This window comes from Leptodactylus fuscus, chromosome 1 (assembly GCF_031893055.1).
Source record: "Leptodactylus fuscus isolate aLepFus1 chromosome 1, aLepFus1.hap2, whole genome shotgun sequence".
Lineage (NCBI taxonomy): Eukaryota > Metazoa > Chordata > Amphibia > Anura > Leptodactylidae > Leptodactylus > Leptodactylus fuscus.
Window position 1 is genome coordinate 318,938,174 of NC_134265.1, and position 25,572 is coordinate 318,963,745.

The following is a 25,572-nucleotide window of genomic DNA, read 5'->3' on the forward strand; positions in this document are numbered from 1 at the left end:
CACGCAAAGTTTTTCAATGTTAGCGTACAGCCACACAATTATAGACTATGTTCAAGTCTGTGTCGGGACGTCCGTTCTGTTGGTCCATCGGAGGACCAGACTAACTGAAAAATGGACTGTGGAAATAGCAAATGCATATGGCACCCAAGGGACTTTTTTTTTTTTTTTTTCAATTAAATCTGAAATCACTTTTTTGTTACTTCAACAGAGACTCCGTGCAGATGTGAACGTAGCCTTACAGATCCTGATCTGATTGCCTTTTCTCTGTTGAGATTCTGAGAATTAGATGATTTCTTATCTAGTAGCGTGTGGAAATCTGTCGAGCGCTTGACCACTTCTCCATAGTCCATTTCCATTAAAGGGTTTGTCCAGGATTCAGGAATTGGGTGTGCTTTATTTGGATTGGACTGGACCTGCAATACCAGACACGGCCCCTGAGTTTTGCAGGGCCTCGGGAGGAAACTAAAATAGTCACTGATATAACCAGCTATACAATAAGTTGGCTGCAGTTCAAAAATGTGATTTTTATTTTATTTTTTGTTCTTGTAGCCGCTGAGATGTCGGCACAGACGTGCACCGTCTGTCCCCAGAGCTGTGGAGTTGGAGTCAATTTTAGGTTGAGTTGGCATCTAAAAAATGTTACTGATTCCGGCTTCAAAATAAAATGAGCATTTTTTTTTAAATCTATTTCCTACAATTATTAATACTGTATAATTAGGAAGAAAATTTTGCATTTTACTTTCATAGAAATGAATCACTGGCTTTGGAGTCTGGTTGGGGGAAATGGGCCAAACCACCGATCAGCCCCACAGCTCTGGTCTTGTTTCATCCCATATGGGCCAGCACTCTGTATCCACCACCTCCAGCTTCATCTTACTTTCTGTCTTGAGTAGTAGGTACTGTGGATAGGAACTCACTTTAGGGGTGCTGTAGCCAACGGTGCAGAATTACTAACATCCCATAATGTACTTCCAAATGCTCAATCCGGAATCTGATTTGTAGCTCACCGGTGTAAATTTAGCACAATTTTTTGCCATCGGATAAAGACGCCATCCAGCAGCTCTTCTGGATTTCTGTGAGTGTCAGCTCATTACACTTTGTTACTCTGAGAAATCCCTTCAGCTACTTGTGACACATAATCTTGTTTGTGCTGCTGTTTCTCGAAACCGGCTAGGAAAAGTCGTTTCAAAGAATCTTGTCAAGGCTGATAAGATAACGTGTCGTATACTTCATCTTTTCTAGTGTACCGTGCCGCTAATGGGCTGGGAAACCGAGCACCTGCAAACCCAGTAGCCAGAGTGGAAATGTTGTATAACAGGAAATCATGTCCTGATATTTTTTATTTTTTTTTTCATTGACATTTATAACACTGATGATGTCATCTCTAGGATGTAGGTTGTGTGATGTCATGGGATCTATGGTGGCCTTGTGGCGACTCAGCGATCAGACTAACAAATTCTCAAGACTGTCAATCGTCAACCAGACTTGGCAAAATATGAAAAATATTAATCTGAAAATACTCTGGTCAAGGTCACTCCACTACCAAATTTAGCGTAGTCATATGCTAGGATGTCTAGTATAGATAGACTGACTATATGACATGATTACAAGAGGTTATCTTATGAAACCTTTTTAGAACAAAGGTTCCTAAAAGGCTGTTAATATCTATTTTTTAAGAAATTTACAGTGTTTGTTTCTAGCATGAACAAAATTCTTCTTAATTTTTTTTGGAGAAAGGTGTTGGAAAGAATATCTCTCCTTCCCCCTCTGGCAGCTGATAATATAGTCTCTAGAAAGAGCTTTGCCCCCTTTCCTGATAACCTGGACAGAAAGCTATTCCTATCAGAGAATCTGTATGTTGAGGCTTGGTTTTTGCAAAGAAAGACTGAGCATGTACGTCCACCAGTACTTGGCTCATGACATGGACATGCATGTTACTACACACTTTGAGCACTAGGTGGTACCATACTGTATAAGTACATGTCATATCTCTTAACTGAATCATATTGAAACCCATAGAAGTGGCAGACCTTGTTGGACAACCCCTTTGAAGGTACATAGGTGTGATAAGTGAGGATCTAGCTGCAGGCACCCCTCTGCTTATAGCAAGAATTAAGGAACTGGATGCCTTTGCACAAGGTGTCCGTTCTGCTTTCTCAGTTCCTCTTGGAATAGGGAAGTGTGTCTAGTTGAGTATTAAGAAAGTCTTAATACTTGTGTGCATTGACTATTAATCTCATTAGCTGTCAAGAAGGTGAGGTCAGGTTATGTCGTTCCTTCACCCCTATGTACCGACATTAACGTTTCGCTGGTTGGCAGTAACAGGAGAAGTTTCTGGGTCACTTGGTTCTTTGTTACATGTCTAGGTCACCGCACATTTCCCAGCAGAAAAGCAACTTTTGACTGATTTGCTATTGTCTATAACAGGTCATTGAATATTTACCTGGAAAGTCAAAGCTTGTGAATATGAGAACCTCTTGAATTTTGAGTATTATAGTAGGCGGGTGGTGGACAGTTCTCAATTTAATGCACTACCCCCACCAGTATATATTACCTAATTTCAGATCACAAAAAAGGAACTATTTTGATTACATGCATTAAATGATTCATTGAAGAGCTATGACATTTATGCATATAGTATGGCGCCACCTGGTTTTCAAAGGGTATAATTAATGTGCACGTCCACCTAATGAGCTAAGTGCCGGTGGACATGTATACTTAGTCACTGTATTCCACTGCCAGATCCTCATTCCTATTCTCATGGTCATCGGTTCAATGAATGACAGCCCATAGGAACGTCTTATACCCTGCGTGCCAGGGAAGATATTGCTTTTGAGAAAGCACTGCTCCATACTCCATGGTTTACTGGGAACCAAGATAGACTGGGAGCTCACAACTGCAAGAGGGGTATGGGGACTGATTGGGGAACATACTGGTCTTCATCTTTCTGATTTTCTCCCCACAGATCCATTGATTTCCCTGAGTCCCCCATGTCTTACAGAAGAGGACCGCTCTAGCTTGGAAGCCATCAGAACAATTCATAAACAAATGGATGATGATAAAGATGGCGGCATAGAAGTCGAGGAGAGTGTTGAGGTGAGCATCAGTGTAATGCCTGTACTGCCCTGCTACTATACTGGACTTGGCTCTTATCATATGTTCAATAGCTTGGTTCTTTAATGTGTGACGTAGGAACGCGTATCTTGTTGCCTTAGCTTAGTGTTTGCAGTTCAACTGGCCAAGGTCCAATTCTAATGGTTTCTGGCTGGTGCACTGGGAATGGCAGATGTCTGACAGTCTGGATCGAAGGAGTGTAAAGCAGGTTGATTCATGCTACACAAAATCCTAGATTGGGAAAATATAGATGGCGTCCTTTGGTTAAATGTATTTGGATTAGAAAATTCAAGGAATATTGAGGATCAGTATGCGGTTATGGCCCCTCATCTATTAGCCAGATCTGAGAGCGTCTCAGACTTTTTGTGGATTGGCAAGCTCATCCTTTACAAAAACTTTAGATGGGAAATGTGTAATGCTTCACTTCTCCTGTAGTGGCGCTGCAATTGTAGAGTTGTGTAAATTTAGGTGTAATCTTGTCCAACTGAGATGTGAAAAGATTCAGTATAGGAATACCCCTTTGAAGGCTGCGGCCACTGTGAAAAATTTATTTATTTATTTATTTTAATTTTCTCATATGTAATGAGAAAATTAAACAATGATACAACTTTGCAACTAGTCTTATTTCAAAGTGTCCTTTATTTGTTAATCCATGGTAACAGACTCCAAATTTTCTACATAGTCTGATCCGGTAGTCATATATATATATATATTTTTTTCATCCGTCCTCTACTTAGCGCCAACCTACCAAATTTATGATGGCCTGTTGTAGAGGACAAGTCACAGACTGCACAGACTTACACTACACAAAAACTGTATGACATCTGTTCCGATACATACCGTATATACTCGAGTATAAGTCGAGTTTTTCAGCACAGTTTTTGTGCTGAAAAAGTGCACCTCGGCTTATACGCGTGTCAATACGGTAATTGAAAATATCACTTGACTGGTCCGCAGTGAAAGACCTCTGTGGGAGGCCGCTGGGGCAGCGATAGGTGAGTGGTGAGGCAGCGCTGCCTCCAGGACCGCTCCAAGATGTTTCCAGATCATCTTCTCTGCCTTGGAAACATCTTAAGGCGGCCCTGGAGACAGCGCTGCCTCACCGACCACCTATCGGCAGCAGCGCTGTTCCAGCGGCCTCCCACAGATAATGCCCCAGACATCTGGGGCATTATCATACAAGCCCAAAGCATTATGGTAGCAGTAGCAGCCTGTTGCCATACAGGCCCAAAGCCTGTGCTAGCAGTAACAGGCTATTACTACTACCACAGGCTTTGGGCCTATATGGTAATATCCCAGACCATATGACATCTGGGATATTACCATATATCCCAGAAGCCGGCTAGGATTAACATGAGCACAAACAGAATGTCACGCATTTTCCCCCTCATCTTATACTCGAGTCAATAAGTTTTCCCCGCTTTTTGTGGTAAAATTAGGGGGGGGGGGGGGGGCTTATATTCGGATCGGCTTATATACGGTAGTTTACGTAGGAGTTATAGAAAAAATATAGGAAATTTATCATTCTAATAAGACCTTCTGCAATCGCTTCATTATTTTATTTTCTGGTGTTTTTTTCTGTTATTGGTGTTTTTTTTTTCTTTTTTTTTTCTTGACAATATATTAAAATATTACATTTTTCTTTTTTTTTTTCCCGTAATATATATTTTATACTACAGGTGCGCTCCATAATGGGAACGCAATTAACATACAGAAACGGTGAGGCGGGTGGTGCGGGGGGCTCGCCTGCTTGCGGTGAGCTTACAAAATGTGTTGATATAAGCAGCTCTCTGCAGGCAGTGACAGGTAAAATGAAAATTCTTTTCAGATTACCGCGGTGTGGGTTGCCAAGTCTACAATATGTTTGTGCTTAAGCCTCACAAATGAGCTTATGGTTTTAAATGCCTGGGTTATAGAGTTTAATATTAAAGGTGCATGAAGCATTTGTTAATAAAATAGATGCACGATCTGAGAGCAGTCCTCCCTCCGCCTCCCGCTACTGAATTCTGCAAAGAGAAATATAGTTACCTTGAATGTCATTGCCAGTGATATTGTCATAGTGTAAAATGTGGTCGGGATTCATAGCGTACGATTGTCGGGACGACAGAAGCTTTACATTGTGATGTGTTCACTTAAGCTGGTCAAGGGAGAGGATTATTGTTCAATTTGGCGGTAGCAAAATCGGATGATATCCAGCTTCATTGTTGGGTGATAGCTACATGGGCAACCATTATTAGACAGTGTTTACTAACATTAAGGCATATTTATTTTCAGTACTCTTACTCTGGCTACAGTTTCCTTAGTCTGGAAGGGCTATGTATAAAGACAATTGATTTCGATGAGCACACTGTAATACCTCTCTTTCCCTCTGGGAGTGCTGCAGATGATTTGGATTCCTCCCACACTGATTACAAATTAGTGCTAGAGGTTCAAGCAGCAGACACTTGGTGAAGTGACTACCACTTTTATGGTAGTCATGGTCATTCTCCAAAATGGTGCTATGTCTTTGGGGTGGGGGCATCTCAACTATAAGGGATCGTTGATCATTTTTTCTGCAGAGGGAAACGCAAGAAGGGGAAGGGTGTAGCCTGTGTGTGATTTACCATAGGAGGAGTACAGGCTGCTGCTTATATGTTCCTCCTATTAGTAGTAATTCTGATAGGGAGTTGTTATATAGACCAGGCACATCGGTTCCTAGAGAGGATCCTGCAGGCTGAAGAATATGCATCATATTAAGATGATGTTGACTCAGGCTGGCTATTAAGCAATCTTCAAGACGTAAGACTTCTTGTAGGCTCCGTGCGCTCTATTGATCACTTCTATCAGGAACTCATGTCATATTTTTGCTTATGCAAATAAAGTGAATAATAAAATCCACCTGAGCAAATATTTACCTGTATGTAAACCTCGCCTGCCTATAATAATCCGCCAACCTGAAAGCCTTGTCCGCACCTACAGTATATGAGGCTTGCTATCTTAGAAGTTTGCTGTAGAGGGTTGTGTGAATATGTGGAAGGGAACATTTTCTGTTGCCTTAAAGGGAATCTGTCAGGGCAATTTGGGACACAAAACCACCCTTAGGTCCTTATACTGGGGGTTTATTGGCCCAAATTGTCTTGTAATAAAGCCATTTAGTGCCTGCGATGAAAAGAAACTCTTCATGCTCACCTGGCCGCTGTAATCCTCACACCAGCGCAGTTCTTCACTGAAGCCGGAGGCCCCGGGTTAAATCTGCTTTGGGTATTCTGCTTGGGGACCCCCTGTATGGGAATACTGAACGCATTAAAAAGCGGTGGTCAATGAAATCACACTGACCCGATAGACTATAATGGGGTCCGTGTGTTTTCCGCACAGTGTCCGCACAAATCATGCGAATACAAAAGTACTTCAAGCATCACATGTTTATGGTGATTTAAAGTTTTTTGTTTTTTTTTAATGCCTGTTTTCTCTACATGCTTATGTGGGTGGCCATTTTTCCTGAGTTTCTTCTCTTTTAATAGTATCTAGTGATATGCTTTACACTATAGTCTTAGCCATAACTAGCAGTAGTCTGCAGCGGATGCAGTGAGGGCTATGGGAGTTTTCTAGACATGCTCTGTACAGGGATTTTATTGTCAATAGTGAGTGCCATAATGGGTAAGTGGTGTTTTCTATGGAAGTGTTATCTTCTATTGTAATCCTGTCTGTGATGTGAAGTGACTGCTGCAAAGAAAACTCCTATGGAATTGGCAACAAGTCCTTTTATTAAAATATATATATATAGTGACACAGCCTAATCCGCTTACAAATGTGGTTAGCGGGGAACCCCGATTTCTGCTCGAAAAATGTGGCGAGAAAAGTCCTGCTTGCAATTTACATTTTCAGTCCATACTATTTGCGGTCTGTACGGTTATGTAACTTTGTGTCGCTACCAATAGTCTAAACATCAATGCAGAATCCAACATAACCCATTTACAAGTAATTGGGGTCTCCCAGGTGATGTTCCTGTTATTTGGCAAATGTGAATCTAACTTAAACAGGGTCTTGTAACCTAAATGTATTAGACTCTGTTCACACTTACATTGTGGTTTCTATCCAATAGAGCTATGATAGAGCTCATCTTCTAAGCCCTAACAAGAATGTGACAGACACAAGAGGAAAGCACTAGCCCAATGTGAGCAACGCCTTACCAAAATAATCTATTAGGGGAGATTTACCAAAGGGCTTGGGGGGGGGGGGCGACAGGGGGGTTGGAATACAGGTGTATCGTACATGCTTAGCTAAGCATATGTGAGGGGAATATAGCTGTAAATATGGGCTGGTTTAAGGTCCTCATACCCATGGCTTCAGACTCCCTTTATATGGACATACCTAATGTGAAGGATTTGGCCAATGTACATCATTGACCTCTTTAGCTCTGTGAGTAATGTGTGGCTGCAGACTGTCGCAGCCAGCCCTATCTGCAGTGATTCACCCAGCTCTTTAGGAGTCACACAGCTCTGCTAATGGCTGGCAGGATTTCTGACATTCTATAACCGAGCGGGCATGTGTAGTAGGCAGCGCCTGGATCACTTTCTGCTAAGGTCTGCCTCTGTGGTTGGGTTGGTTGTGTTCATTTCTCGTTAGCAGGCTTTCAGGCTGATTCCTCACATTACGTGTCCTGTTTTCTTCCACATTCCTATACCATGCATTACATATGATTCATAGGCGGTGATGTAATGTGCCCATAAAGGTGCCTGACTCATCCATTACCACCTAGTTATTTTGAATATAAAGTACCTGTTGGCGGACTCAGTAATAAAATGCAAAGAAGGGCTTTGACTTCCAGTATATGACCTGATTGTAGGATTGAGGTGTAAAGATTTATCCATAAGGTAGGCGATACAAGTGTGTGTTTCTGCGGCCTCCATGCAGGGCATGCACAAACATAGTGAGGAACAGTGTGACTAGAGCTGTGATCCAGCATGCCCCCTGCAGCTATATCCATTGTCTAGGGACTGATAGAGATATAGCAGAGTGCTGTCATACCTTTTAGTTGCAAAGACTTGGAAGAAGCAGCAAGGCGTCTGCTTGATCACTACAATTCAGGTTTCTTGTACCGAGAAGGATCAAGGAGCAATCCTATTGAGACGTGATAAATGTCAATTTGGAGAAAACTTTATGCTAAGGCCACACTAAAAATGTTGTAAAAGAAAACATAGAAAAATGCTGCACAAAAAAAAATGTTTTTCTCTGCATTTTCTTCTTCCCCTAGTAAATATATAGTTAAAACGCCAGCTATCACAGCGCTACAATTTACATGCTGCATCTTGAACAATACTGCAAGTTACGCTAGGTTTATACTAACGTTCGGGCCCAAATGAGGACACCAAAGGCGGAGAACCTGTTTGCTTAAGAAGCAGTTACCCGAAGACACCTTCGGACCGTATAGACTATAATGGGGTCTGCCGGGTGTCTGTCAGTTTTATACTGAACCCAGCAGACAGAAAAGTCCTCTGTAGATGCCAACTTTAGGCAGATCGTGCGGCGGAGTCTCCTATAGAGACCTCAACGCAGATGTGAACCTAGCCATAATTAAATGAAATTAAATCTTTCTGCTGTCTTCTTAAAATGAAGCATTTTTTCCTGCCATTCTATCGCAGCACTCTAAAAAGCTGTGTTTTGTGAGGCCTTGGCCATAGGGGCCGCCATGGGACAAACATGCTGTGGAATTTCTTTCACAAACAAGCTACAGCAAATTCCGTTGCAGGGGCACTATCCACCCCAAAATTGGGTGATATTTGCTGCAGCTCACCTGCAGGTTTTACGGCAGCTTTCAGATTTCACTTTACAAAGTTTATAAACCATTTGTGGACCCTGCTGAAATATCTGAAATGCTGCAGATTTATAACCTGCAGCACTGGTCCGTAGGATAGGCTATCAATATCTGATCGGTGGGGGTTCAACAGGGTTCTCAGCTGGCAAGTAAATGCAAACTGAACCACAGTATTTTGGAACTCTTTCCATAGGCCAAACCACGGACTCCCGACGACTCTATTTTTCCACAGATTTTATGCAGTAAAACCTCTTTAATATGTTTAAAAGCCCATAGACTATATATGTCTGTGCAGTACAGACTTCACCTTGAAATGAAGTGTATATATACTGTACTTTCTTTCAAGGTTAGGCTACTGCACAAAATTGTGCAGCTTTAAGAACATGATACCCACTGTTACTAAAGCCAGACATCCCATAGTGAAGGCAGGGATGGTTTATTACTGTCTCTGCCTTCTTGATCGCTGTGTGCACAGCTATGGGAGCCACCATGATGTGGCTCCCCTCTGACCTGACACATGACTGCTAGGGCCGGCAACTCTGTCAGCTACTGTGTCCTAGAGGCCCATGTCTGCTCTGGAGTACAATATAGGAGGCCCCAGTACAAGTAGGGATACAGACTTCGTTCCAAGTGTTGAAGCTAGGGTCCCACCCCGTATCAATCAGGAAAAAGAGCTTCACACAAAGATACATGCCAACAAATCAGGTGTATTTTATTGGTAGAGCTAACGTTTTCGGTCTTGGCTAGACCTTCCTCAGGCTCTGTTCAGTGTAATTATCAGTCACAGATGTTGGTCTGGCAAATAAAATGGGAGGTAAATGACCTCTGCCGCCGCTATTCCGGGGCCCGCTCTCTCCGTAGAGGAATGAAATGTTGCGCATAGAGTAAGGCACAGTCTGCGCTTCCCTGTGGCAGACTGTGCCTTACTCTATGCGCAACATTTCATTCCTCTACGGAGAGAGCGGGCCCCGGAATAGCGGCGGCAGAGGTCATTTACCTCCCATTTTATTTGCCAGACCAACATCTGTGACTGATAATTACACTGAACAGAGCCTGAGGAAGGTCTAGCCAAGACCGAAAACGTTAGCTCTACCAATAAAATACACCTGATTTGTTGGCACGTATCTTTGTGTGAAGCTCTTTTTCCTGATATAGGAGGCCCCAGTTACCTGAGAAATCATAAAAAAAACAAAAAAAAAAAAAACATGAAAATGCACCCCTCCCCCCTTCCCAAAGGGCTTTTATGGGGGAGCACAATGTGTTAAGAAGAGAAGAAAAAATAATAGTGACACAACAATACGTGTCACCAAAGTACAAATGACCATGATGTAGATTTCCGGTCCTGAATCAGGGAAACTAGCCTGTGGCTGAAGTGGTTAAGGCCTTATTCACACACACTGATTCAAAACTCGTGGCCATCAAGAATATATGAATGGAAATGATGCAAAATGACGTCAAAACATACGTCCTCTGCCGGATGTTGGATCCATCAACAGCAGCAGTATCTTTTGAGTAAGGCCTAACTATGGTGGCTGCACCAGTTGAGAACAGCTTATTGTTGAGGGTGCCATATTGATCCAATATTGAGAAGCTATATATATATATATATATATATAATATTTTTTAGTCTTCCTCTTATTAAGCTGTACAATATGATGTCTGTGGTGGGATTGTATGACCGCAATAATGCTGCTAGGTTCCTCTGTGCCTATGTGTGATGCTGCACCTTATGTAGGATGGGGATTTTGCTTGCAATTGTGAATGCTACTTCTGCAGCCACTGGTGCTGTGCAACGGGTGACACAAGTTGTAGGACTTGTAGTGGCGGTAACTTTTATGGTCTTACTCACCTCAACCTGAATATTAGTGAAATAGAATATGTCTCAAGGACTTGGAGGACAATGAATTGGACATTCCAGCTATACCCCAGTTTACTCCATGCTGTACACTGCCATTTCATTGTTTCTGACTGAATATGAATACCTGCATTAGCCTGCACTGCATTACTATTTGCCTCCTTTCTAAACGCTCTGAATATTTGGTTACTATATTCTGTATCTGTACAGACCATTTGCTCATGTTGGTGCCCCTTCCACAAAGCATCATGGCCTTCCATTGCCTCAGGTCCCCCATGCCCCCCTTTATCTCAAGTCCTCTAGGTCCTCTGCCCCCCTTCCCCTCCATTTCCTCAGGTCCTCTGCTCCTCCCCCCTCCCACTCTCCATTACTTCAGGACCTCTTCCCCTTTTTCCCTCCGTTTCTTCAGGTCCTCTGCCAACCCCCTCCCCTCCATTACCTCAGGTCCTCTGTCCCTTTCCCCGTAACTTCAGTTCCTCTGCCACCCCCCCCTCACCTCCATTACGTCGGGTTCTTTGCCCCCCTTCCCCCTCCATTACCTCAGGGTCCTCTGGCCCTGTTCTCCATTACCTTAGGTCCTCCCCCCCCCCCCTTCATTACCTCAGGTCCTCTGCCCCCTCCTACCCTCCATTATTTCAGGTCCTCTTCCCCTTTCCCCCTCCGTTTCTTCAGGTCCTCTGCCACCCCCCTCCCCTCCATTACCTCAGGGTCCTCTGCCCCCTCCATTACCTCAGGTCCTCTGGGCCCCCTCTCCATTACCTCAGGTCCTCCCCTCCCCTCCATTACCTCAGGTCCTCCCCTCCCCTCCATTACCTGAGGTCCTCTAGCGCCCCACCCTCCTCCTCTGTTACCTCAGGTCCTCTAGGCCTCTCTTGCATGTCCTGTGAATGCATTTTGTGATATTAAACTCTGATTCTGGTTTCCCTTTCATGCTTCCCAGCTAGCTACAAAGTAAGTTTTCATTGTGTTGTCTGTATGTGCTCCTCATGTCCATGCCCACTGGATCATGTCCTTCTGTGTATCATGTCCTTCCGTGTATAATGTTTATGTGATTTATTATTGGGGTATTTGATCGTGTTTCACTTATGTGCTGGAGTGTAATATTTGTAGGAATATACAGGATATCATTAATAACTTGTATCTGTCTCTGAGAGCCCATGAAGTGATGGGCTGTCCTCTAACGTGCTCACAATGGGCCACTTCATATGGAGGATTCCTAGACTCAAAGGCCCAGAGGTTGGGAGGAGAATAATTCCTCGGTTTCCACTTTAAAAGTTCTCCTCAGCATATTGGGCACCAAAACCAACTGCGTATTTGCTCAGGCATGGTGTGGACGAGAGAACAACCACCAACTGCAATGGAATTGGTGGATTGGGACCTATTAAACTATTTACATTAAACTCCTGGACAAACCCTTTAATACTTTTTTCCCTCTCTTTTTTTTTTTTTTTTTTGTTAGCCCAAACCAAATATTTGCCATCTACTGTACATACTGTCTGAGCATCTTCTGTTGGAGTCATACATGTTGTTGTTCCTCGGTTATGCCTCTTGGAAATGTGTGACTATATTTCCTGGCTGTTGCCATTCCCCTTGTTAGTATGGTATCTGTGTGATACTCCGCAGATATTGACCTGCCTAGGGACTCTCCACTTGACTTGACATCTGGTTGCCAGTTTGTTCACTCTTTTCTAATAGGAGTAAACAAGGAAATGTACAATACAGAGTTCCAAAAAAAGGCGTACCCGCATTATTGTTTTATGGACAATACAGGTATCTTGTACAACCCACGAGTCATGAGAGCTGAGGAGAAATATATAGCAACAGTCACTGAAACTGCATTATGTGAACAAGTTCTAACAGACTGCTAAAAAATACAGACAACATCTGGATGCAAAAAAAAATAAAAAAATGAACAGATGGCTCATGGATCGAACACAGAAATACACGGTCAGTGCTCCTGCACAGTATAATGGCTCCCTCTTTGCTCCAACATACAAGATATAGCGCTCCCCCCCCACACACACACACAATGTAATGGCCAAACAGTTCATTGCTCATCACTCTGCTCCAGAGTCCGATGTGACATAAGTGCCCAGCACCTGAAGCAGAGAGGGACTGGGAAGTGGCGAATAATAAATCTTTATTGACCACTCCATTGTTCTTCAGAGCAGCGGGGTCCTTGACCATGGCTTACCCCCGGGGATTGTGTACCACAGGTTGGGAACCACCACAGTCCTTAGCGCTGTGTACTATTGTGCAGTAGACACTATGGTGGTGCTGTTAGGGGTCTACGTTTTTCTTACACAGGTTTTGATCATCTCTACATGATCGGGGTATTTGCTTGACATCTACTGAGGACTAGGCCTTGTCATGAACTTTATGGACGCAAGCCCACACAGAAATCTATGCTAGCCCGTATTGGAAAGTGTTGGGGGTGGAATACAAGGGAACTTGCATCAAATTGTGTTGCAAATGCTGTTCAAAAAGTTGGATACCTGAGGTTTGCAACTTTTTTGCCCCACTTTTTCATGCCTAGGGACTTGATGAGTGTGTGCTGTCCCGTTGTGTCTGTTTCATGTGCTATGATGGCGTTATTCTTCCCTGGACGCAATGCTCAGGAGAAAAAATATCCTTAACATTAAATATACAGAGCTTGATCTACTCAAGGTACAGTATGGGCCCATAGACAATTTTTTTTTTTTTTTTTATATACATTTTTGGACATTTCTAGATGGCTGACCCCATTTACTTCAAAGCAACTTTGTGAGGTACAATAAAATAGCTCCGCCTAATCGTCTTGTCCACTATGTAATCATACAGTCACCTAACACAGTTACCGGCTTATACTACATTAAATGGATATGACCATATGAAAACGTTCAGGCTGTTTTTTTTTTTGTTTTTTTGTTTTTTTTTTGCTCTATCAGCGGCTGGAAAATACATCAGTGTACATGGGCAGCAATACAGTAGGAGGAAGCGCGTGGATGTTAATGTTTCCGTCTCCTGCCTGAATGTAGTAGACGGTGACATGATACAGAGCCTACCCGCAGATGTCACCGGGTTTCCTGTTTTTACTGCTGAATGGCTCTTTATTAGTATCATACATACTTTCCATAAGTGCTATTGATTTTTATGTGGCGGGCAAAAATCCATTAATAATCATCCACATGGCTCTTTGCTGGATTTCATTCCACTTAATAGGGCTGCAATTCGCTAAGTTAATACAATACAGCTGAATTAATTTTCCAGGTCTGAGCTGTAGCGCATGGGACTAAGATATACCGTGTCTTACTAGAGTCCAACAAAAAAAAAAAATTAAAACACAATGTCTATCACTTGTTTACGACTTTAGTAGTGACTTTACTAGTGTTTTTCAGCAATAAGGGGACGTTCACACTACTGTTGTGTACTGTCTGTTCCCATTGACTATAGTGTAAAAAAAAAATAAATAAAAGGGCGATTTTTTTTTTTTCTGCCATGTTTGCGTGCAGAACTTTTTTCCATCAGAAAAGTAAAAAAAAAATAAAAAAAATAAGGGAAGAACATGTGAACGCAGACTGACACCTGACGGAGGGGACTCTGCCTGTATTCTGTTTTTAAAGGGATTGTGAAGGACAAACAAAACATGGCAACAGACATTATGTTACTTCCTGAGAAGAACAAAGTTGCCATGTTTTCGGAGTCCTGCACAACCCCTTTAATGTCCGTTGCTGTCTTCAAACAGATATTTTTCTATTCCTCTGCAACAACGGCAGAGTAACAGAGAGTACAACACGGTCCTGAAGCTATTTGTATGGTAGAAGGTTTTGTGTAAATCTGGTAGTTTGGACTAACTTTGCGATGACTGTCTACTTTTACAAATGTGTGTGTGGATTTTCTAGTCCTGATAAATCTGGTGAAAGTCAGGCCACACATACACGGATTAAAGGAATTGTGCTATAATATGGCTCCCTGTCTGGCAGAGATGACCCCATGTCATACCTCTAGAGTCCCCTGTCCATTAGCTGTTAATGCCAGGGCCAACGTATCTGGCCATGTGATGTCCTCCATATCTGTTCTCACATAGCACCTCTTCACTCTTCTCCCGAAGTGTAGGACTCCCTTAATAATATCCATAGGACAGAATACCGTTTCATCCCCTGCTGGTCTCCTCTCTGCCGGCCTCTACTAAAGCCTCCTTTGTTACCCCCTAAGTGATGGTAGTCCTGTCCCTCCCATACAAGGATACTTCTCCGCACAGTTATTTCCTCTACAGATTCTCAGGAACGTTGGATCAACCCTGAGGCTTCAGGTGACCTTTAGAAGACGTCAGTGGAGCTCTCTTCATGCTCGTTAATGTTTGTTATCTTTGAGAATCCTTCATAAATTGTGTTTCGTCTTGTTCACCATATGCCGCTGTGTGCTGAACTCCAACGCACTTCACTCTTAAGTCATTTTTATGAATAGAGTAGGAGCCAAAGGACTGTGTATTATCCGTAATAATCTCCTTATATCAGGAGAAAACCTTTTAAGGTTCTTATATATCTTGAGTAGCTGTCAGCCAATAGCTATACCCCACCAAACTCCTGAACGTACGGCCGAGTATGCATGTGTTCCCAATTGATAGAGGGGAATATGATACTGTTTCTTGTTTTCTCCCACATCTGCTGTCAGGGGCGAGTCCACATGTCCCCCCATAACCATTAGTTGATCAGCTGATCCTTCCTACACTGGCAAAGTTGACCAATTTTGTGTTTATGGGCTGCTTTAAAAAGGTGGTTGGTTGTTTTTTGCGAACTGTATGTCACTGGCAGCATGTTAGAGGATTTGTGACCAGGTCTTGAAAAGCCCAATGGCGGAATCATCTGATCGGCACGGTCACCCTGAGCAATTTGGTGTTTTGTTTATCCAGCTTTGTTCAGTCTTTCCAAAGACATAAGCCCTTTTAATGTTGATGCCAATGAGTGCCAAGTGGGAGGTAACACTGTATGACATACAACACAGAGACCCTGCCCCCAGGGAAACCACAGTGTTACCACCCACTTGGCTAATTAAAATCCGAATTTGCATCAACATTAGGGCTAAACAGATTTGGATAAACAAAATGTTCAGGGTGACAGCGCCAATCAGTTATTGTGTGTCAGTGAACTTTTCTGACCTGAAGAAGGGCTTTACTGAGTCTAAAATATTTGACTTTTTCTTTACATCAGCAGGTTCTGGCACCTGGCACCCCTCCGATCAGCTGATCAATGAGACAGCAGCGCATCATAGAGCGCATTTTCCTTTTCACAGACTATGTGTTATATTCCAATGCTCACAGGGCCCAAGCATAGCCACTGTACAGTCAAGGTGCTCGTGTGAACACTGTGCTCTCTTCAAACATCCGATGCGTGTGTTGTCTCTGGGTGTCCGATCTTCAACGCTCAGGATAGGGCATCAATGGTGTGAACCTGGACAACCCCTTTAATTTTCTCTAAAGGTTACAACACATAGCGCTTACAGTATCAGTCCCATACAAGTTGTGTGCTTCCAGTTATCAGAGAGATCTGTATTTTCTGCAGTTTTGTTTTCACAGTGGAATAAAAAATAGTGGGCGTATAGCCCTGGCATAAAATAACAATTTGACAGTTTTACGGGAATTGTATATAGGCTAAAGATGACATTGTCTTTTTGTTTCTTCCCACTTGTCCACCCTCCTCTTCAAAGAAATAGTTTGTAATCCTGTAATATAGGAGATTATATAGCTATGGGTACAGTCGCACTATCATTGTGTGACCGTTCGGGGAATAGGATTTCAGGTGGAGACCGGGCAAAAACCTGGCAGGCCAATTATAGTCTATCAGGTCTGCAGGCTTCCAAGGGTAACCATTTTTTCAGCAGATAAGGTGTTGGTTTTTTTGGGTCCCCAAGTGGACCCGAAGAATGGGAACTCGAGCACTAGTGTGAACCTAGCAATGTGTCTCACTTGCACCTAACAGGACAAAATTCTTTGTACATTTACTCTATAGGTCACATTTATGTTGTAGGTTTGATGGGCTTGTTAGATGTATCCTGTATAGGTATGATGGTAGCAAGTAACTGTTATACTGAGGCTGCACGTTGCAAAAAACACGTTTTTTTGTGCTACAGATTTTGCTGCAGTTTTTTTGAGCCAAAGTTAGGAGTGGATTGAGCAGAAGGGAGAAGTATAAGAACTTCCTATATATTTCCCATTGCTTTTGTAGCCATTCTTGGCTTTGGCTCAAAAAAACCGAAGCAAAATCGGCAACAGAAAAGACTGCGTTTCCACCACATGGGGCCTCAGGCTTAAGACTTTCCTGGTCCTCCATTGGTCTTTGTATAGCAACCTTCAGGGATGTGTCCTGTAATGAGACCCCTATTGGGCACAATGTTGATGTATCAACACCACTGTGGTCTCCACTACGACCATTGCTGGCTGCCACAATAATTTCTTCCAAACTTTATATGACAGGACAATTCTTTCAGGCTCACGTTCTCCCCATCGCTGGTGGTTGGGCCTCCAGTGATTTGCCACTAGCAATGAGTTCTCTGCAACAGCTTCTAGTGCCCCTTTTAAAGCTGAGAAGAGTGTTTCACTATATTGTATATGCAACGTAATACCCCCTTTTTGACTAAACGCCGCTTTCCAGTAAGCCACCAAACCCCCGTTCCTTATCAAGTCTTGCAAGCATGTATTAATGTGATGCGTGGCATGTAGGCCGGAGTTGTGAAGCATTTAGCTTAGTAAATGTCCCCACTGTTGATTATATTTCTGGCTGTTTTTCTGTCTTGTCTAACCAGCATGAATTGTCCTGTTTTCTAGTTCCTACGTGAAGACATGAACTACAAGGATGCATCACACAAGCACAACCACTTGCACAGAGAAGACAAACACATTACGGTAGAGGACCTGTGGAAGAGGTGGAAAACATCTGAAGGTAATACTGTGCAACGTCATGACAAATTTTAGGCTGGTTTGTTAGGTTTTACTCCATGGACATATTAACATGGGGGGAAAAAAAAAGTTATTTTACATATCCTGGTGGTTACCTGAAGTTAATGAAAAATTTAACTGGGGGCCCTTTCAGATGGTTGCAGGGTGGAGACTGCACATTATACAGCATGTCCTTTTCTGATCCTGGAAAACAGATTACCGTCGGACATGCTCTAATGTTTTTGTGTTTTTTTTTTTCATGAAGACCAAGGAATCATTGATTTCAACAGTTCGGTCATCAGATTTGGACTGCACAATGACCGTTGAATTTGGATAACACGCAGTTGTGTGGAAGGACCCCAAGTTTCTGGCTATATTCGCCATTGCTTCATTCATTTAAGACATGATACACAGTTTACATCTTGCACCCAGTGTTGGACTGTTCTCATGTTGCTTTGTCCCCCAGTAAAAGATGCTTGATGTGAGGTCTGTGTGTCCTAAATACCGGTGCTTTAACTCTGTGTCCAATACTGCTTCATTCCTGGACTGCTTTCTGCTTATGAGAGATCTCTTCTCTGTTCTGCCAGACACTGATGTTGGGAAGTGTGTGATTTGCCTCCCCTTCCAATGTTTCGCCTTGATACTCTGTTGATCTACACTTGTGCACTGTTATTTACTTCCTCTTCCTAAAGAATGCCTTCACCCCTATCTTTACCTTCAATGATCTGCCTCCCTGATGCTTTACTCATCTTCCACATTCTGATCTGCTCTGTACATCCTCCTCGCCCTGTTTTTGCTATCTCAATATTTGGGAGGTAGGGAGGAAAAGAGTGTGAACAACCAGGAGAAGTATTCAGATTCAGCATGACAGCTAGCTAGGTGAAGAAGTTAGACAGATTTTACATCGGCAAAATAGAAGGAATTGTTTAGAAATCTGCTTTATTTTGCATTTAGGCATCAAATGAAAATTTCAGTGCTCAGATGTCATAGCCTTTAAGGTCATACTTTTATATTTTGATGCAGTTCATAACCAGGTCATAAAAAAAGCAAAAACGTACTGCAGACCCACCCATCAGTCAATGTATGTTTCTGCTTGTGAATATTTATAGCCCCTAATACAGTGTAAACTTCCCGTTTGTAAGAGTTTATGTGAAAGTTTTATGCAACTCTGCACGTTTCTAGTATTCTTGGAAAGGAACTGCTACCTCTCTACGCAAAGCCTGGGTCTTCACAGAGAGGCTTGCGCATGTCCTGTGCTCCTTATTTACTAAAACAAGACAGAATTTTTTTTATTTTTTTTTACAGCTGTGCTTAAAGATTGGCTGCTCTATGAAGGTTCAGGCGGGTCTTACATAGCCTGAAGCATAGCTGGGAATATCCATGAAATGTTGCTCTTAAATTAATGATAAATTTATTTGTTTACCATTTTTCATGTATATAGTGACATACTGTATATACTTGAGTATAAGCCGAAATCCCCCCCCCTCTCCCTCCCCTAATTTTACCACAAAAAAACTGGGAAAACTTATTGACTCGAGTTTAAGCCTAGGGGAGAAATGCAGAAGCTACTGGACAATTTCAAAAATTAAAATGGTTTTTGGGTGCTGGGAAAGGGGAGGGGGTGTTTTGGTTGTCTGGCTGCCCTCTCCCTGAGCTTGAGGATTGTGTTTTTTTTTTGTTTTTTTTTTTTGGTTTTTTTTTTCCTTTCTTCCTCCCCCACTTGCAATTCAGCCTGGTATCTGCAGTGCTCCTATTAACCCCTTCCTGACGGAACAGGAGCACTGCAGATTCCCTATATTCAGTAGACCGGGCACTATCAGACACAGGGATACCTAATGTGTTTGTGTTTCACAGTCATTCTCTACTTTCATATGTATTTTCTAGGGAAAGGAGGGATTTAGAACTTCGGCGGTCAGACCTTCGCCGAGCAGCAATTCATTCTCTATCCTATGGATAGAACATAAATCGTTTACATGGCATAAAGCATTTAAGATTTTTCATAAATGAAGGGATACCATCTTATTCCCTTCTGGACACAGAACACCAGATGTATAACTGGATAGTAGTTTGTGCAGTTTTGTGTTATTTTACATCATATTTTATTGTGAGATATCCTCTTACTTTGCTTTCACTAATAAGACTGGTCTGTGCGGTATAAAGCATTAGCACGCCATTGATTTTATGTTTGCCGTGTAACCTGCGGTTAGATATTGATCTGTTTCCCGTCATACATCCACTCCTAAAAGTAACATATGGAGCCAGTTACATTCAGAAAGTCCAGAACTCATGTAATAATATGTAACCGAACTGATACTGAACATCTGCCACTTGGTGCGTACTATACACAGATGTCTGAGGATGGTGGCTTCATTTACAGACCTGTGTGTGTGGGCTTTATTTTATTTTTGTTTTTTGGTCTTGTGGGATTAGCGTCAATTTTTGTTGCCACTATTTTCTGGTATGTACAACTTTTTGATCACTTTTCCCTTTTTGAAGAGTGGTAAGGTGACACCCCCCCCCCAAAAAAAAAAAAAAAAAAAAAAAAAAAAAAAAAAAAAAACCAAAACAAACACATTTTTGCTTTACATTCGCTATATGAAATAAAATTGTTTTAATACATCAATTTTTTTTTTTTTTTGTTTGTTTTTTTGTTTCCCATTCCTGCAAGGAAATTTGAGCATGTTAATTCCTGTGCAGCATACTGGAGTACATGTGAAATCCAGTTTATTGTACATATCAATAGACTGCTATTAAGTCTTGTTTTTCGCAGGGCCTAATATGTGTGGCGGCCCCTTAAACTGGGGCCAAGGGGGAGGAGAGAAAGAGCTAATTTGTCTCCAAGTACTTGGATGTGGTCATCACTATTGATCACAGCATCTGTGGGGTTAAGTAAGAATCGGAATATCATTTTTTAACACCAGGACACAGAGAGATTTTGTTTCCTTTAAAGAGTCTGACAGTCAGTCAGGAACGCCCTTCCTCACAGTAGCATCTATTGCGCTGTACTGTGAGAGGGGGTGTTGCTTATCGCTCAGCGTCATCGCTGAGGAACATCTCCCCCCTCCCCCCCAGTACTCCTCTATGGACAAGTACTATCAGGAGGGGTGGGGGCGTTCCTCCCTTCTCTCACAGTACAGCGCTATAGACGCTGCTGTAAGGAAGGGTGTTCCTGACTGACTGACAGAAACGCCCTTCTGACAGTGAAGATCTATGGTACCGCCACTGATAGCTCTTCACCGGGGGCACAGAATGTGAAAGCCGATAGTGCACTGAATTAATCAGCTCTCTAGCAGTGTATTAAACCGCATGTGCCCCAGGAGGTGAAAGGTCCTCTAAGTTTTTTCAATAAATCTACGATAAGTTATAACTTGGGTTGGACTTCCCTCCCTGGAATTGAATGATAAGTTCATACTAGTGTTGGGGTCTCTGTAGTTTGGGTTCACATGGGTACCTGAAAGACAGAGAGCTTGTCTGCTTAAAGCCGTGGTTGCTCCCAAACCCCATAGACTATAATGGGGTCCATGGGGTTTTGATCTATTTTATACTGAGACACCTACAGAGAGGTAAGTCCTCCTTTAAGGGGGAGCTCACACGACAGTCATAGGATAACTGTAACAGATTTTAGCTGCCGCAGAGAACGTCGCAGACTGATTCTGTGTCCGTTCCCATTGACAGTTTATCTTCCATTACAAAAGTAAACCATATTGCATGCAGAACTTTTTCTTCTGTTACAAAAGTAAAAAAAAAAATGCGTGAAGCTAGCGTCCGTCATGTCATTTACATTAGTGTCAAAGGGAATGGACACAGAATCTGTCTGTGATGGCTAAAGTCCCTTGCAGTTATCCTATAATGGAAGACAGTGACGGACTTTAGTAACATAGTGTGAATGACCCCCCCCCCCCCCCCCTCCCTCCGAATTTTACTTTCCTCCGATTTTAGGCAGAATCTATAGCAGATTCTCCAACACAGGTGTGAACCTAGCCTAAACTGACCAGTGTAATATTGCCATAAACTGGACTGAAATTCCAGGGAGTGCTGATGTTAGACTTCTGATATAGCTTGAATTATCTCAGCGGATTTTGTTTGTTCCTTCCCTTTTTTATTGTTCAGTTCCTAATAAATTGTTGGGTAATTGATACCAGTCATCCACACCAGTTTATTTCCAGTGTATCTGAGCGTAGGCAGTAAAGCCGTTCGATTACCGCTATATTATTAATCATTTTTATTACTCTGTGACATTTTTTGTTAGCATTTCAATACATTTTAAATGGGTTCTGGGGTTAAATAGGGGTTATATGTGTGCCCATATATTGGGAGGGATTTATTATGATTGCAGTTTCCTAAACCTGTGTTACTAAAGGCCCTGACCAGTGTGAATTGCCCTTTAAATTATCAAGAGACTGCCATCTCTTAATAAAAGCACACCCATGCTCCAGAATGGAAGTCTTCGCTGGTCAGCAATTGGCGCAGATTTCCTATTCATAACTCACGCCGGTTTTCTGGTGTTATTACAAATATAGCGCCACACTTCACCCACATCTGCACAAAGTGGAGAACAAGGCACTGGATAAGGGGGTTCTGTGCTAAGGATCAGACCCTCAATAAGATCTAGAAAGTTGGCATAAATTCCTCCCAGTGTGTATAGAAGTACAAGGCTAAGGTTCCACGTTGCAGAAACACAGCTCTTTTGTTGCAGATTTTGCTGCGGTTTTTTGAGCCAAAGCCAAGAGTGGCTACAAAAGGATGTATAGGAAGTTCTTCTACTTCTACCTTCTGTTCAAACCACTCCTGACTTTGGCTCAGAAAGCCGCAACAAAAAACCCCCCAAAAAAACGTGTTTCCGTAAAGTGGGGCTTCAGATTTAAAAAGGAGTATCAGTAAATTATACACACTTAAAGGATCCACCTCAAATTTTTCTTTACTTTCCATCCCTCAACTTTCTGCCGCGGCTTTATTTCACTGACTGGGCTCCGATAAATGAGACTAGTCAGCGGAGTGTCTCGCACTGCAGGTTTTGCAGCTGTTAGGCCTCGTGATCCATAGCAAGATTGAGCGGAACCCTTTGGTTTTTTTTAGCGCTCTGCGACTGAATACAATGGGGGACAGATCTAAGATGTTATTTGGTGCTTATTTTCAGGTAGGATGCTATAAATACTTATAGGTCCACATTAATCTCAACAACAGGACTTAAAGGGATTGTCTAGGGAGTTAAATCTAGCTTACTTGATCCAGCAATCCCTTGAAGATGGACTTGGGGCTTCCAGTGTGGTTTCGACCCCCAGATCATGTGATCAGACCCAGCCATCGACCCTGGTCTCAGAAGTAATTACCTGTGCTGTGAGGGACGGCTGACTATAGCCACAGGTAAATTTCCTTTGAGATTAGAGGAGGAGGGAGGGGGCAAAGCGACCAAGGATTCTGGGGTCACCTGGGTCTATCATCAAGAGTCTGCCACATCAAGAAAGCTAATCATAACTCCTTGGACAATCCCTTTAATCTGTACCCCAAAAGGAATGGGTAGGGTACTCAAGTTATGGAAATAGTGTTGGGTTATGGCCATGTGTCAGCTGCTCAATCTGTCCTTGCCCTGAAGGTTACTCTCAAGCACCCACATCTTATAATGTTAAGACTTGAGCTTTGCTGTCTCCTTGGGTCATTCCAAGACACACAAACATTATCTTAATCAGTTCCTAGGATGAGATATGGATTACCGTTAAGTAGGAAGATCACAAACAATCTTCTTATTTGGAGATTTCATTTGTCGCTTTATCCTAGCTAGAATCCTTGTGTCCCTGCTGACCTACCAGACCTCAGTGTACATTATGTATTCTTTGGCTCTAATTTTTTGCTTAGGTGCCATATGTTACACTTGCATTCATTTTCATTATGGGAAAAATGAAGACAAATATCCCTTTATCAACTCAAATCAGGATTTTTTTATGCTAATTACAAAGTTCTTTCATTTCTTGTACAGGTTGTTACTGTGAGGATGCCAAATACATCTTGGAGTTTCTATTTAATCAGTTCTGTTTAATGTTAAGGGGTCGTTCCCATCGTGGTATTTGACTATACCCATAGGATATGCTTTAAATAATGAATAGAGATGGAACCCACCTCTGGGACCTGCATCTATATCATAAATGGGCCAATGACTGGCTAGTTGGCTTTGTGCCGTGGCCGGGTGCCATTACTGCAAATGGCTGTCAGCCCCACAACAATTAGATTTTTATGGTCTATCCGAAGAATAGGCCATAAAAACATGTCCTGGACAACTCCTCTAAGCAAGCAGAACTCATTATAATTCTGTATTACAGAAAATATTACACTCGGAATGACTAGTTTATATGTTATAAAAACTAGAGCGCCTCCTCTGTTGGACTCTTCATGACCATGGGTGCTCTATAAGGGCTCGTTCACATCTGTGCTCGGGTCTCCGTTCCGCAGGTTTCCGTTTCCTGCACAAAACATTCATTTGAATGGCTTTGAAAAGTGTCTGGCCGTGTGCGCCGGTGAGTGTTTTATGCTCTCTGCGGCGAAACCATTTTTTTTTTTTTTTTAACCAGACACAGAGTCGGACATGCAGTACTCTGTGTCCGGTATAAAAAAAAAAAAAACCTGTTTCGCCACGCAGAGCATAAAACGCTCACCGGTGCTCACGGCCAGACTCTGCATAACAGGATTCCATCTTCTACATGCAGAAGACGGAAACCTAATAACGGAGAGCCGAACGCTGGTGTGAACCCAGCATTAAATGGGTACCATGCAATACCAGATTTCTCCAATAGTGGCCTCTGAAGAAAAAAAAAAAAAAAAGATTTGCGTGAGCCTGTGAGTTCCACCACCCGGTTGATCCACATCCGGAATTTTTTTTTCTTTTTTTTTCTTTTGGTGGCAGATTTGCTTCATTTTTTGAGCCAGAGCCAGCAGTATATTGATTAGTATATATAAGTATAAATACGTCCTATATCGTTGCCATTCCTTTTTTCGCCACTCGGCGGTACATCACCGATAAACACAGCAAAATCTGCACCAAAAAGAGCTGCTTTTCCACAACGTTTGGCCGTAACCTCAAGGCAGAAAGTTTTCCAACACTTACTCACTCGTATTAATGTCTCCTATTATTTTATATTGGTCTCGTCACGTTGCGGTTGATCTAATCCTCACTATATAGCAGGTTTTATTGGCAGGGGATAGGCTAGTAATGGTTTATTTTTGCTTCTAGTCATGTTCCGCGAGAGCTAAAGTTTTGTGTTTAGTTTCACCAGAAAATATTACAGAATGTCACCATAAAAACTTGGCGGGATATCACACTTCCTAACTCGCCATTCCTCCGCTGTGTAGTATACGTTCCAATAAACAATGGATTATACTACTCTAGTAAAGAATCGGAGGACGAAGGCCAAGATGAAAGGAAATCCATGCTGACCAAATACACACGAGCTAAAGTACAGCTTGTAAGTGTGATCCACAAAAATGTTCAGAATATTAATCTGGATAAATACCGTACAATGAATGATTGTAGGAATTATTCGGCGACTAAATCCGGGCAGGCTGCGGCTTGTGTTATTGTGGGATTAACATCCACACCAAAAACAAAACAGAAAAAAAAAAATGTTTTGTGACCAGAATATTATAAAAGGCTTCCCTTCTTTTCCTAATCGCCAGTCTTGGAATGATGACTTTTGTAATGTCTGAGCTGGAAACAATGGTTTGTGAGCATAGTCCAGCAGACTAGAGGTATGGCGGTATAGTTTATATGGCTGTCTAGATAGGTGCGGTGTGCCTGAAAATTACTGCAGTTTTGTGATTTCGTTTTCTCCCGCCTAACTGGTAAAGTACAGTTCAGTATAAAAGACGCGTGGCCAAATATTATTGAAACACAATGGCACAAATCCA

The 25,572-nt window shown here is 42.3% G+C and overlaps 1 protein-coding gene across 2 annotated transcripts in view; it reads left to right on the plus strand.

Annotated features, from left to right (window-relative positions):
* STIM2 (stromal interaction molecule 2) overlaps window positions 1-25,572 on the plus strand; it is a 68,681-nt gene that overhangs the window by 20,060 nt on the left and 23,049 nt on the right. For both annotated transcript variants that reach the window (XM_075260091.1, XM_075260099.1), the window contains exons 2-3: window positions 2,966-3,096; window positions 17,566-17,680. In XM_075260091.1, the coding sequence (XP_075116192.1) occupies window positions 2,966-3,096; window positions 17,566-17,680 (246 nt within the window). The remainder of the gene's footprint in view (window positions 1-2,965; window positions 3,097-17,565; window positions 17,681-25,572) is intronic.